Source organism: Taeniopygia guttata, chromosome 17 (assembly GCF_048771995.1).
Source record: "Taeniopygia guttata chromosome 17, bTaeGut7.mat, whole genome shotgun sequence".
Taxonomy (NCBI): domain Eukaryota; kingdom Metazoa; phylum Chordata; class Aves; order Passeriformes; family Estrildidae; genus Taeniopygia; species Taeniopygia guttata.
Genome location: NC_133042.1, coordinates 11207755 through 11223130, shown reverse-complemented (window position 1 = coordinate 11223130; position 15376 = coordinate 11207755). Strand labels below are relative to the sequence as shown.

The window sequence follows — 15376 nt, the reverse complement described above, 5'->3', positions numbered from 1 at the left end:
CTGGGCTTTTGTTTTGCTCTGAAAGTTGGATGAGGTGTTGGAGCACACAACTCAAATGATCATCTGTTCAGAACTAAGCAATTAATTCTGGCAAAACAGAGAAACTTCAAGAGTAGTTGTCTCTAAAGACTTTTGACTTCTAGTTGGTAGATCAGTATTAAAATACTTCTTTTAACACTTCAGTAATAGCATCTAAAGTGCAAGCTCCTCAGTAATTAAATATCTAAATGTAGACACTGACACCACAGATTTGCTCTAGAAGCATTTTAATTTACAAACAGCAATTCCGATTGACTTTATACCATAAAAAAGGCAATTTACAAGCAAGAAACAAATTCATCAGAACCAAATAAAGCAGCACAGAAATATTCATGTCACAAATCTAAAAACAAAGTGAATACAAGAGTAAAATATCATTTGAATAAATAGTTTAAAGTTCATGCTGTAAAATAATCCTTAATGGCAAGTTACTAATTCTTACAGCATCAGCTTAGCTAGCTTCATTTACTTCATGTGGCGATGAAGTGCAGAGGTGTGAGGTTCCCGGTTTATATTGCAAGACAATGACACCAAGTCAAGTCATTCAAACTGTTCAATTATTTATCTTGAAAAATAACCATACAAATAAAATTTATTTAAAAATACAAATTTTCAGTCAGAAACAAACACTGTTAAAATCGTGCAAGAGCTCTACCTCTAACCAGATCTACAACCAGAGGTTCTCAGGCTGAGTTCAAAGGCTGAATCCCTGGCCTGTGGGAATGGGAGTCAGCAGTTCTGTATCTGCCATCGCAGGAGTGAGCTACAGAAGCAGGAAGCAAACCTGCCCAGTCAGTGATACGTGGCTTCACATCCCCTGAAGAAATACAGGAACACATGTCCCAGGCTTACTTATTTGTTTAGCTTTTTTTTTTTTTTTTTTAATGTAAACTTGTGTAACTTAATGCTGCCACAGGGATGTGCAAGTAGTATTAAATCTACAATATTAAATACAAGTATTCTGGCACTTGATAAAACATATGTAAAATGCACACAGATTATAAAGTTTGAACATTTTGAATGACTTTACTAAACTTCCAATTTGATCACTGAGCATTATGAAATTTACAATTCATGAAATAAACAGATTCATATAAAGAATTTACATAATTCCCCAAATACTTTCAAATATAAAATTTAATAAATAACCCTGACCAGTCAAAAAGCACCATTCAAGGGTAAAATTCCCTTGGAAAATAGATTAGGTGTTGCATATTTGAGTCCCTTTCAATGGTTTCATGTAAAACCTGTTTAGAAAAATGATAATAAAAGAATCACAGTAAACTAATACAAAAATTAAAATAATATATATATATTTAACAGTAAAGCTTATTCAATATTTTCCCTTGATTTTATTCCTGTTGTTCTTCCCATAATTCAGCCTAAACATATTAAGAGGCCTCATTGTTTTGTCTAAACTAAACCAAAGGCTTCAGCATAAAACATGAATTTATGCTGGGGAAGACTGCATTAAAACTCTCAATTTAGGCCTACAGTCTACCCTGCTGACAGTGAACTGACAGTATCCTTTATGCTACAGAAAGATTTCACACTCAAAAAGCAGAGCCGATCTTGAGGCCTTAGTGACCAAACAGAACTTTTAATAACCTGTAAGTATTTACAAAGTTATTTTCTAAATGTATTTACAAGTTTAAAAGAAGTAATATGGAAGATAACTGATAAGAAAACTAAAATAATAGTTTTAAACCAGAAACATTAGAAAAGGTATAAAATCCTTTATTTTCACAGTTTGTCAGAATAGGTTAAGCATCTAGAGGAAAGGACACTGTCACTGTTTTCACATTTGTCTAGAATTAAAAAGGTAGATTAAGAAGAGACTCAATTATGAACCAGCCTGTATAATTTCACTACTTATTTTGCTGTCAAATATTTCTTCACATATTCTATTGAGTTCTGCATTTATTGTAAATGAAATGTGTAACAGCTCTGTGCTGAGAACTGCACAGACACGCGACACTGTACAGTGTTTCCACCCTTTGCTAAAGTCACGGGCTCCTGCTTGGTGGGCTGGTGACATAAAGTCCATTGGGTCATGCCCGGTGTCGGTGACAGCGCTGGTCCTGGCAGCCCGCTATGTGACAAGGCACAGTGGCACTGCTGCTGCCAGGGGTGCCGGCAGTGTCCAGCAGAACTGCGCACGGGGCGCCGCCCGAGCCCAGGCGCTGCTGCCCCACAGAGCTGCACTATGGCTTGGAGGCAAGAGCGCTGCCCCACACTGCTGGGTCATGGGCTAGAGAAAAATGGATCATTTCCTGCCCCTTAACAGTCTGTTACAATGTTTTGAACCTGAACCTGTACAATCAACACGATGTTGTTTTCTTGTTTGCTTTTGTCTGAGACAATTTTGGATAAGTCACTCTTTGGTAAACTCAAACCATTTTAATACAATTACAAATACAAAGAACTAGATTTAAATAATGCTAAGATTGTGACACAGAGAAATTCAAGAAATATAAATTTGTACCCATATCCTGTTATCCTCAAGTCATCCTTCCAGGGAAAAAGTCACACCAAAGGCACCACAGCACTGGTTCAAGATAAAGGGTTAAGAATAACTGTACATTTCTTGGATTTTGCATGTCTCAAAATTAATTTACCAAACACACTTTTTGCATTTAATTACTTAAAACAAACACTCAAGGAAAAAACTGTATCAGAAACACCATGTTTTTAGGTGGGTAAACATACAGACTACCTGCCTTAGACACAGACTATCCCTTCCCTTACTGGAAACAAAATTTCTGTTGTTGCTTCAAGGAGAGAAACATCTCCCCACCCCCTGCCTCTTTATTTAGGCAGTTTTAGGACAAAGAGGCAAATGATGTACTTAATTTAACTGAAACTGCTCCAATGGAGCAGGTGGCAGTTATACTGTAAATCCATTTTTGAGAGATTAATTCTTATTGCAGAGTGTCACAATATTAAGAATTACTGTATTTAATAAAGCAACTGCACAAATACGCCCCAGCTTCACAGAGGCCAAAAAGTTTTACAAGATAGCAAACCTACCTTTTTCTTTCCAGTAATTTAGAAATTATTTTCTAATTTTTGGGAGTTAAACAGCACGTTCACAAATGTATTTTCAGTATCAGCTAAACAAACATAAGACCCAATAATATAAAACCTGTATTTTAAAGAAGTATGTGATTAGTTTAATAACTAATTCTGTTCATCAGGTAGAATGTTAAACAGTAGTGTTTGCCAGCCCATGCTTTTGAGGTCTTTTAAGCCATTGGTTTTTTGTGGTATGGGATTGTTGGTTTTTTTTTACCTTTTTTTTTTCCTTTTTTTTTTTCCTTTTTTTTTTTCTGTTTGGTTGGGATTTCGAGGGAGTTGGTTTGTGTAGTGGGGCTTTTGTTTGTCTGTTTTTGGGGATTTTTTTTCCTTGACCATTATGTTTCACATGTTATATATTATACTGACCTAAATTATGAAGTTAGCACCATATTAAAAACACATATTTGGTAAAACAAAAAAGATTTAGAGTATTTTTAAAGTTGTTGGTAGCTCCTTTCTAGAGAAAAAAAGCACTGAAAAAACAGAGAAGCCATAGCAACTCTGTAATACTCACACATGAAATAACATATTGCTCAAAATTCCCATAAAGTATTTGTTTTTCTATACAAAAAACGTACAAATTCCAAGTGCTGGCATGTCACTCGGAGATTTAAGTAGGAAGCCAATGTGCACCTGAAAACAGCTCTCTGTGAAGAGACCTATTAAAATACTGTTTGGAAATACTGTGGTTTAAACTACATCTCTCTCATGTTTTAACCAACCATGAAGAGTGATGAAGTTAAGTTTAATTACCTGGTATGGTTCTACAGTACAAAATGAAGGTAGATTCTGAGGCCAGTAAAAACACATTTTAGACCACAATGCTACTTTTAAGTTTGCTAATATTTTTTTTAATATATAGATATATATATATATGTGTATATCTATATATATATAGATATATCTATCTCTATATATATAAAAAGGTCAGCACCACAGGTTGTCCAGCTTGCATTCTAGACAACTAACAAAACCTTTCAACAATTTAACCATAGTTTAATAGATTTATGGCATTTGGTTTACATATGTTATAAAGCAAAGCTATTAAAACAAGGTAATTCACTTTGCTCACTTTTGCACACAAAGTAATAGTTTAATAAAATGAAAACCAAACAACATTTGTTTAAAACCAAAATCATCCTCCCAAAGTCCGAAGTGCTAAACCCTAAGCAGAGAGGAGTCCTAACCGTTGATAGAGTGGCATATGGTATTAGCCTTGACACAGAACAGGGAAAGTGAAAGCATTTTATATATATAAAGCAAATTTATATATATAAACAGTCTCACTACCAAAACCAGTTAGTAAGAGTGAACAGATTTCATTGTGACAGGAGAGGAATCAAAGCTGTAATATTCACTCTCCCAACTGCTGTGTAACTCATTACCAGCAAAAGATTTAAGAAATAAAGTAAATTACAGCTTCTTTGAGCATTCAGCAGAGCTGCCAATCTTATTCTAATATCTTTCTCCACTGGCATTTGCGTCTCACCAGATCAATCAGCAGGGACACTTCACCAGACTCTTCCTAGCCTTTCCCCAGTACACTGTCTTTATATTCTGAGCATCTTCAAATATAAAAAAACAAACCCCAAACAATTCAGCCTCCTTCAAAAACAAATACTTCTGAAGTCTTCTCCAGAAACGGTTTCTAACTGATTTCCAGAAGGTCGGGAAAATTAAAAGGCTGTTATACTTGTACTGAAGATTACTAAAAGAATAAAATACTTTAAAAATACATTAGTAATGTGCTTGTCTGTGTTTCACTTAGATGTAAGATTTTAATCAGATGCGTTAGACATTGCATGAATTTCCATACTAGAATCCATGGCTTCAGAAGCTGAAGCATCATTATCTACTTTCTGTTCCACAAATGCTTCTGTTCTGTCTGGAGACTCAACCCTGTTTCTCACTTCTGTAACCCCCGGGTGATTTTTTCGCAAGTGCTGGTTTAGTGTACCCTGGAAAGGAAAACATTTTCCACAGATCTCGCAGCGAAAGGGTTTGTCATCTGTGTGACCACGAATATGATACTCAAGTTGGTCCTTACGGGTATATTTCTTCCCACAAAACTTGCACACAAAAGGAGTTATTCCCATGTGCAATCGCATGTGTCGATCAAGGCTCCCTTTCTGGTTGAAAGACTTGCCACAGTAAATACAAATTAGCCTCTCATTGTATGGATACCAATGACCTCTTGCATTTCTTTCCCGTGGACTATTTTCATATCCTGGATTACTCACCATGGATTCACTGTCAGCCCCTTGCACCAAGCCCTGGACATCACTATGCAAGTGACCTGTAGGTACTCGCTTTTGGCGTGCACGGCCCCCTCTGAAACAGCTCAGCATTGACCTTGAAGGACTTGTATTGCTCATGCTTCCAAAGGTTTCTGACGCACCTGTAGCCTGTGATGAGGCATGAGTAAATGAATAAACATGTTGTAAGACAGACCCATAGGAACCAACGTTTACCGCCACCACCTGCTCTCCATCCACCATTTCAGTGTGATATCCATCATCACCAAGGGAAGAGCTATCAGAGCAGCTTGGCCTGTCAGACTTTTCCATTTTAACTTTCACCTCTGCAATCTGACTTTCCCTTACTATCAGGTCTCCTGGCTCATGATCACCTTCAATCTGAATCTCATATTCAGAGATACTCCCACTGCTCCCTCGGTCTGAATGCCCTTCTTCTTGCAGACGACTACGAAGAGCTTTGCCTGGAGTAGTTTCCATCCGAAGATCGCTGCCTGCTGTTGACTGTCGCACCTGAGAGCAATAGGGAGGAGATATCTCAATAGGGTTGGCAAAGTAGCTGCTGTCTTTAACGCCATTGCGATTCTCTGAATTTTCTTCGGCACCAACAGTAACAGAATCAACATCACCAACACTGATCTTTGAATGAATACTCTCCAGTATCTGTGTGCACTTGTCAATGACGCACTGCATCTGTAGGAAGCTAGCTGCAGTCAGAAAACTGACAACGTCCTTCAGTTGCAAGGACATCCTTCCAGTGTAACAAAAAGAAAGCAACTGTTCAAAAACATTGGGGTTTTTAATAACTGATATAGACAGGCCACTCATGGTGCTTAATGCTGAATGGTCACGGAAATACGGAGAACTGGCAGCTAAGACAGCTTTGTGGGCACGGAACGGCTGACCCTGGATGTGCACAATTATATCACAGAGTTTCCCTTGCAAGCGCAGCTCATTTAACTGGCTCAGAACAGTGTTGCTGTACTCCGGCACATCAAACTGAATGAAACTGCTGCTGTCCATTTCTACAGATGTAAAGAGTAATCTGAAAGAAAAATTAGAAGATTTAAAACACAGAATGAATACAGAGTTTTCTATTTCAAAAACAAATCCTTGCAAATGTTTTAAGTAAGATCACCCCATTGATCTGTTAAAGGTGCATTACAACAAAACATTTAGCATAAATACTCCATATAATAGAAAAGCAGAGTCTTAATCTGAAAGATTTGAAAGAAAAATGTTTGAGCCACCCATGTGCTTTCAATTTAAAAAAAAAAAATTATTTTGTGATTTAAGTTTTATTTTTTTTAACAAACCATGTTGTGAACTTGGAAGCTCATCTGACACAGCAGTGATTTCCTAGCTAGAATAATCTGACATCTAAATTCTAACCTAACTTAAAAGCCATGGGTACTTAAAAACAGGAAAAGACATTCAAAGAGGCCTTAAAGAAATGTACAGAGTTCCAAACAAAAGGTAAAGAAAAGCACTTTTCACAGATTACTACTGTAAAAAGCACACACACACTATCAGCCTGAGAATGTTGAACTGCAACATTACCCTACATTTCCAAGACTGGACACTAATCAAGCCCCCAAGAACCTTCAGACTTATATTGATATTCTAGTTCTTATTAATGCAGAAGTCTAAAGACGTAAGATTGCCACCATACCTGCTTTTCCAATTGAACAAACAGATCTCAACATCATCCATTGACTTCAGATGCAGGAAGCATATCCAATGTATCACAATATACTAGTAGACTTTTTTCCTATTATGTTACATGCTGTAATAGGACACAGGAACAATTTAAATCAAATTATGAAAATTCAGGTATTCTAAAAACAAAATTGACAGGTAGAAATAGGATAAAAAGCCTAAAAGGAAACACTGGGGCTCTATCAGCTGACCCTCACTTAAAACTAACATTCACAACCTTCAAAAATGGAACTTCTTTTCAGCAGACACACAAAAGCCAGCTTTCTGTCTGCCCATTATGTTTGACTTAGAAAACTGGCAAATCTCTCACAGAACATTCAAAATCAAGTTATGCGACTTGCTAAATACGTTCTCTAACTTACCAGTGTCATTACCCATTAAAATGGGTAAAAGGGACTTCATTTGAGTTTTTTTGGCTGAGATATCAAAGTGAGAAAAAAGACATTTTCTAGGCTCTTACATCTGAGGTGGGAAATAAGGACTGCAAGATGGCTGCCAGAAGTGATATGACTGCAGCAATCCCTTCAGAGATGGCTCTGGCAGGACAGTTCTTTTATTCAGCAAACAAAGCTACAAAACAGTTCGGAGTTTTGAGCTGATATAAGTAAAAAATCAAACAGCACAACACATAACCTATCCCAGCTGTGAGGAAGTTACATGGCAAGATTAACTTTGCTTTTCTGAGCATCCCTGCCTGTTGTGCAGAGAATCACTATCCCAGTCCCATGCAGAAGTTTCAGCAGTTTCAGCAGCTAGATGCATGTTTGTGTTATGAATGGGTGTTTTAAGGTCACTTAAGGAATCACCAGGGAGGAGGGAATGGACCATCACAATCTGTCACCTTCACTTGTGTCTAACAGGGCAGCAAGCTTCTTAGAAACACAACATAGGAAATCCTTAATTTGTGGCACTTATTAGCTGTGCACAGATGCAACATCAGCCATTCCTGATTAAGTTTCTCTGCTAAATGGAGGAATTTTGTGTTGACTTGAAGTGACACGAATGGACAAGTTACCTGGGTCAGGGACTCTGCACAAACCAAAAGACCGGCCCTCAGCAGCAATAATTTGGCATTCTAGTCTAGGATGTACAGAAAGTTTGTCACATATAGACAGTGGAGTTCCTCCTTATCCCACACTTCCCTAAGGGCTCTTACCCAGCAAAATGGAGAATAACTTACTGCTGGATAAAATATTAAAATATAAATTGCCCCCACTAGCACTGGTTCAGACAGAAGGAATGAATTAAGGATAGGCACCTGAGAAGAAAGAAGATGGCCATTTTATGCCTTATAATAGAGGGGGAAAAAAAATGTTCTTTTCATCATGGCATCTCTAGATGAATTCACAGTCCCTGGGACATGACCACACACTGAAAATGGACTGTAAACACATACTAGAGAAAGCATGAGAACCAGAAGGACACCAAGGAGATAGGAATCCACTATGATCCTTGCCTATCATGACTGCTAGAACACCCCATTGTCTCCATACGCATATATATATCTGTAAGTAACTCTACATCCCTGGTCTCAGAGTTGTTTCATCTTTCTTTTGGGATACAAAGAAGCTTATTTTGCTTAAAATGCTAGGAGTAAACAGCACATCCTGGCCGTGAGTGGAGAGGATCAGATCTGGAGTTAAAGGTCTTTAAGTCTGTTCATCAGTGTAGCAGAAAAGCAGTAAAAACCTGCAACAGTGATCAAGGGAACATACAGTGTTGCTTTGAGAGCAAGCAAACAGGTCAAGTACACACTGCCTAAAACGCAGTGCACAACAAGATTCTATACCCATCTGCTCTTAAAAAACAAAAAGAGCAAGCTACAGCATACTCCTGTGAGTACTTTTCCACCTTTGTTTCTTCCTTTGCAGATACATGCTTCCTGTGACCTTGAAATCATCTGTGGAACGCTGGGGTTAAATGACAAGAATTTTGAAATACAGCAGCAGTGGACAGAAGGGAATCCTTCTTCTGATTTCAGCCACAACCTTAAATCTCCAGCTAGAGGAGAACTGACCAGGATACCAATGGACACCCCATTCAGGAGCAGGCCAGACTGTAGCAGGAACAGCACTGAAGCGTCAGTAATTTTGGCAGAGTTAGTACCAGAGCATCCCAACTTCCTTGTATCAATTCGGGAAAGCAAGACCTGGGGCAAAAATCTGGGCATTACACACATCAGAGAAGCAGGCACCACTTGCCATGTTTTATTGGTGAGTAAGAGCCAGAAGAAAAATGATTTTATTTATTCACAGAATTCCCAAATGTCACTATCTAGAAAATAACAAGTAATAAATAGATTATATTCCCATGCACAAGGTTTTATTTTATTTGTCTAGAGGATCAAGTTAGCAGTTCCATAGTAACATTAACCAAAATAATGTTCAGCAGGGCACTGTACCATAACAATACTCAATTATTCATCAGTGCTGGCGGAACAGTGGTACTTTCAAGACAATAGTATTTATGGCTGAAGCATTTCTGAAAGAATCTGGGAAGATCACTACAGTTTGAAAAGGCTAGTAAGAACCCCCTCCAGTTTTTTAACAGCTTCCTTCAAGTTGAAACATCTCCCTAACCTCTTCTCTTTTGGGGTAAGGCATATAGCATTAAACTGAAGCAAGAAGGTACTTTAAAAATACAAATTAACTTTGGACACATCAACTGTATGCTCTAAAAAAAAAATAAAATCTATGCAGTTAACCAGACAGTCATAATGAAACTTACACACATAATATTGCTTACAGAATTAGCAAAGGTGAAGCGGAAAAAGAAATCACGCTCAGTCAGAAGTCCCATTCGGGACCTTCCACAGTAACTCAGCACGTGCAGAGGGAACCTGTGTTATTTAGGCTCAGTACAGTCATATAGAACAATAGCTCAGAATTATGACAGTTTATTTGCAATATATAAACTCAAGCTATTTGGGGGGTAGTGAGAACTCAGATAACTTGAGCTGGATTCAATTATCCTTTTGGGTCCATTCCAACTGAGAATATTCTGTGATTCTGTAAACTCACAGCAGTGTCAGGCACATTCACTGTTAAAAAGTAATGCATTTCATTTTGCTTTAGCTTTCATCCCTGCCTGGGTGTTAGTGTAAAGTTAGGGCAAAGCCCTGCAAAATTTGAGACTGGGCACCTGTCTACAATTGGGTCCTCTCTTAACCTTTCCTCAAAAGTAGGTCAAAGTGTTTAAGGTTTTCATAGGTATTATGTATCCAAGAAACTGGCTGAAGGCACAGGCCGAAACTGCACACTAGGTTCACTAAGTCCTGGAAAGGCTTTGTGTTGAGCCTCATGTCTACTTTGTAGGAGATGATGCAGGCACACTCAAAAGAATCATATAAATTCTCTTTGCATCTGCACTACATTTATTCATCAGGGTTTTATATAGCAAATATAGCCCACAAAATGGATTTAGTAGTAGTGGATCACTGCCCTATGTCTTCAAAGAAAAGTGTTCATTGAAGTACCTCTGAACATCAGAGGGATAGGTACTTAACATTTCTTATTAGATTTCAAAAGAAATTTCCTTTAAAAATTATGTTCTATGAAAACACTTATTTAATTTAAAAAACAAGAATAGATGTTGACAAACCACATTAGGCATTTAATTTTGCTGACATCACACAGTAGAAGCAAAGAGGCATCGTATAACTATAACACGAAGCTGTATGTCTGCCAACATAGTATTAGTTTCAGCTTCTAAGTCTGCACCTGTTTAATTTCCTTCACTCACTGAAGCATGATTCATCATTCCCACAGACAGGTGAATGACACAAATTATATCATTTTAACTCACACTAAGGTGTGAGAAAAGACCCCTTGCATTTTCTTAAATTAGCTCAGCAACAAGGAATCCTTGGGAAAAAAAACACATTACAAACCATTACTGTTGTAGCAGTCTGTTGTACTGTTGTCTAAGAACAGAAATGCATAGAAAAGACAGGAGGGTCATAACGAAAGTTAAGACAAAAACAAAACAAAGTACTCCATGACACCAAAAATGCCTCTACCAGGCAACAAGCAACAGGACAAGAGGAAATGGCTTCAACCTGTGGCAAGGGAGGTTCAGGCTGGAAATCGGGAAGAATTTCTTCACTGAAAGCATTGTTAAGCATTGGAACAGGCTGCCCAGGGAGGTGGTGGAGTCACCATCTCTGGAGGTGTTAAAGAAATGACTGGATATGGCACTGAGTGCCATGGTCTGGTTGACAATGTGGTGATCAATTAAAGACTGGACTCGATGATCTTGGAGGTCTTTTCAACTTCAATGATTCTGTGATACTCCCTCCATACATTACTACTCAGAATACAGAGAAAGGGCAAGAAGATAAACAGGTATTTGTAGAAATCAGTGCACTCCTCCCTTGCATTTTGTAGGACCTAGTATCTGCACCATCTGTGTGAGAACTCGGGACATCATTGCAAATATCATTCAAGAGAATTTTATCCTAGGAATGTTACCTTATCAGCTATGATCATGTAAGGTTTTAGGCAAAAGTCTTCATCACTCTTAGTCTTTTCAGACTGCATTTGCATCACTCTTCATATTTACAACAGCCACATTAATTAACACTAGCTGTATCAAAGGAAAACTGCCATCAAGTATGTCACAGGTTGGGGGGTCTCCAAGGCACCCTTGAAAAAATCTTTGAAAATAGGGGAGCGACTGATCATAGAAAATTTTACCAGTTTATACCTCTCATAACAGTGGAATATTAATTATCCTTTAAAAGTCAACATATAGAGCTCTTGGATGGCCTTAAATAACATACCACACAGCACTGCTGCTGTATTGAAACTCCATCCCCAAAGCAGGGTAAGCTACCCCACTGATAAAAGACCTCAAAAACTAAAGGAGGGTAAGAAACCCATATAATCTCCCAACAACTGAGAAAATTTTGAAGTACAACAAACTTCTAATAATACAAGCAGCACTATGCAAATATGTAGAACTGGTCTTTACATTAATTCTTCACTTCCTCCAAAATGCCATTGGAATCAAAGAAGATAGAGGCAGTTTGCTCAAATTATCTGTAGGAAAGCACACACAAAAGGTGCATGTGGCATAGTATTAATTGGAAAACAGTCTTGAAAGTCAATCTGCTTCATATTTGGTTTGGACTACAATATAAAATCTGTTAGGTGACAACCACACAACAATTTAAAACTTTATTACTTTACCTCCTAAAAATGCAGAAAATGCCCACTTCCTCAGAAACACAAGCCAGTTAATTCAGGCTGAACTGTAGTTACTAGAAAACTTAGCTTTTACATTCTTGCATCCATAGATATCAGAACACTCCAGTGAAAATCATTATTCCTTCTCTGCAGCCAGACAGGCCATGTTCTACCCAAGGTACTGAACACCTGCAGTGAAACCTGCCTGACAGGTGAGGTCTCTGCTGTGCTATGGGACACAACCTCACTAACTGCCTGGGGAGCAAAGCAGTAACCCCTGGCACTCAGTTGAGAAATGCTTTACTAGTTCAGACATTTGTCTAACAAAAATTTTAAAGTATTTATTTTTACCTCACTAAGATTCACAACATGATGTACAGAAAATCACTGCAAAGAGTGGATGATTTTAGCATCAAAATAAAATCGATTTATTAAGATGTATGTACATACATGGACATGCACACATATGCACATGCCAATACCAGCAACACTGCAAACTCATTCTCAGCGGTCAGCATGGTGCAGCAGCGATATTGTTGGAACTGCATATTTAGGATTTTATAGAGAAAAAAAGACCCTCTTATTTGAGCAAATATCCACAGAAAACAGGTATGAGACTGAAATCCAAGTGACACCTTCATTCCTTATTCTCTTAACTGACTTCCTCAAAATGCTTGCCTGCGTGGAAGCGATTGAAAAGGAAAAAATGAAACACCTATCAATGCATAAAAATAGTTTCACCTAAGAATTAGAAACCTCAATAGAAATAATCTCCAGATCTTGACTCTAGAAATCAAATTGCCACAACAGTAGTTGCAGATATGCATCTATTTCTGAATGCAAAAAAAAAGTTACCAGGAGGCAAACTGGAGATAAGCCAAGATCAAAAGTTGCCTTCCAAATAAAACTATTCTATGTGTCTATGATTTCAGTATCAACAAATGTATTTTGCCTGTTAAACAAAACAAAGGGGCATGTTGATTATACATACATTTCAAATCAGCAAGATCTTAGAAGTAATGATCAAAAACTTTTATTTTGTGCACAAATTTCACAATATCCCCATTATGTAACACTAAATAGCTACATTTTCTGAACACCTGACAACTTTGAGATGTCACTACCATTATAAAAAAACTCCAGCCTATATTTTGAGAGTGAGGATATATACACAGCCAGAACTTTCAGAAAGTGGGAAGAGAGCTCTTGAACCTTCTGATATTACAATTTTATTTACTATCAAGGTAATATTTCATCACTACTGTGCATTTTAATCTGTCCACTTTCTTTTTTTGTTTTTGGTGGAGTTTTGTTTGTTTTTTAACAGTAGTCATTCTTCATCAAATTGTTGACTTTTTGGCTCCAATGTTTCTTTTACGCATTGAAGTGACTATGTACTCCAGATATCAGCAACACTTTTTGCAGTAGATTTACAATAACTGCAAAGAGCACATTTTCGTGGTGTTTTCCCAGCACGCTGCTTAGGACAGATGGAACTGTTTGGAGCTGTCCCTGGACAGGCAATGAAACACAGGCACATTCTGATCCAGATGTTGAGTATTCTGTAACATGAAACAACTGTAGTACAGCTAATCCTACAGCACTTTGTTTTCCCTTGGAAACCAGGCTCACCCACATTAATGTTTCTGAGACTGTTCTGGCTTGTTCCAAATTAACTCTCAGCTCCGATTTACTCTAAGCCAATTCCAATTCGACGTGTTGTGTACACCTGCCAGGACTTGGAAAGCCCTTTGCATTACAGAGACTGGGGTTTCAGTAGCACGCCCACCTTCTCTGACGGAACAGCAGCAGCTGAGAGGTCCCCAGCTCCTGGCAATGAACACCTCCCGAATGGGGCCAGGTTCGCGGCGCCCCGGTCCGCCGTGCCGAGGATTTTACGCCTTGCTGGGGTTAACAGCAGAGCCCGACACAGGCGCGGCCGCCCTCCCGCCCCGCACGCCAAAGCTGCACCGGAGCCACCGGCTCTGGTTACGCGACAGCTCCTGCCGAGGCGCGGCCGGGCGAGAGCCGCCGCTGCAGGCGGCCGGACCGAGCACGGCCCGCCGGGCCGCGGCGGCCGCCCCCGCGGGGCCTGCCAGGCGCCGGGACCCGGCCTGAGCCCGGCCCGAGCCCCGGAGCGCCGCGGGCCGCGGGGCCGAGCGCCCCTCGCTCACCTGGGGCTGTCCGGGGCTCTCACATGGCGGATCCCGGCCGGCCCGGCCCGCTCCCAGCGCCGCTTCCCGCCCGCTCCCGCACCGCCCGCACCCGGAACTGATTCCGCTGGCGGCCGTTCCGCTTCCTGGCGCCGCCCCGGCAGCGGGCGGTGCCCCGGGCCGCTCGGGCGGTGCCCCGGGCCGCTCGGGCGGTGCCCCGGGCCGCTCGGGCGGTGCCCCGGGCCGCTCGGGCGGTGCCCCGGGCCGCTCGGGCGGTGCCGCGGGCCGCTCGGGCGCTGCCCCGCCGGGGCACGGCGGAGCCGCTGGGGCAGCGCGACCCCTCCGAAGGCGCAAGGATTTGAGCGTGGGCCGCAGCCGGTGCGAACGGGGGCAGAACTCTTGGAGAACTCTCACGGTGTTCTGGCAGCTCCAGAGGAGATCGCGCACTCAGAGCCGCACCCCGATGGGCAGCCGCATATACAGCGAGGGAGCTTTTGGGGAGGACATCCCTTGCTCCAGTTGTTAACCGCCACCTTTATTGAGCAAAGAATTAAAAAGTTCACCTGTGTTATACTGGCCTTGTCACTCACAGGAATCACTTCAGCAAGCATCGGCTAACTCTTTGTGTTGTGTTATCCTGCATATGCTTGTAGGTCAGGTAGTGCAACGATTCAGTTTATGAACCAGACAATTCATGTACTCGTTATCATGTACTACTTGAAAACAGCCAGAGTGACTGGTGCCAGTAGGTCCTCTGGGGTATCCACCCGGACACCACATTCTGTCTTCTGGAGGTATGTCTTTCTCTCCCTTTAACACACAGAACAGAATCTTCATTAGGCACTGAATGCTGATCAAATAAAGCAGCGGCCTGGGAAGCATCCTGGCCAGGGCACAAATAACAGTTACAGAGCACAGAGACAAACTGTATTTGTTCGCTCAGATA

General features: G+C 40.3%; 1 protein-coding gene across 3 annotated transcripts; it reads right to left on the bottom strand.

Moving 5' to 3' along the window:
- Positions 1-249: 249 nt before the first annotated feature.
- ZBTB34 (zinc finger and BTB domain containing 34) lies at positions 250-14605 on the bottom strand. 3 transcript variants are annotated; one of them, XM_030286918.4, is made up of 3 exons: positions 14452-14590; positions 7045-7158; positions 250-6417 (listed from the first exon to the last, which is right to left on the bottom strand). In XM_030286918.4, the coding sequence occupies exons 2-3, from the start codon at positions 7083-7085 to the stop codon at positions 4896-4898; spliced, it is 1563 nt and encodes a 520-aa protein (XP_030142778.1). In that variant the 5' UTR covers positions 7086-7158; positions 14452-14590; the 3' UTR covers positions 250-4895. The 3 variants fall into 3 exon arrangements, with proteins under 3 accessions (XP_030142778.1, XP_072792893.1, XP_030142779.1); XM_072936792.1 differs by lacking the exon at positions 14452-14590 and adding an exon at positions 14067-14420; XM_030286919.4 differs by lacking the exon at positions 7045-7158 and having other exon boundaries at positions 14452-14605.
- Between the last annotated feature and the right edge of the window lie 771 nt (positions 14606-15376).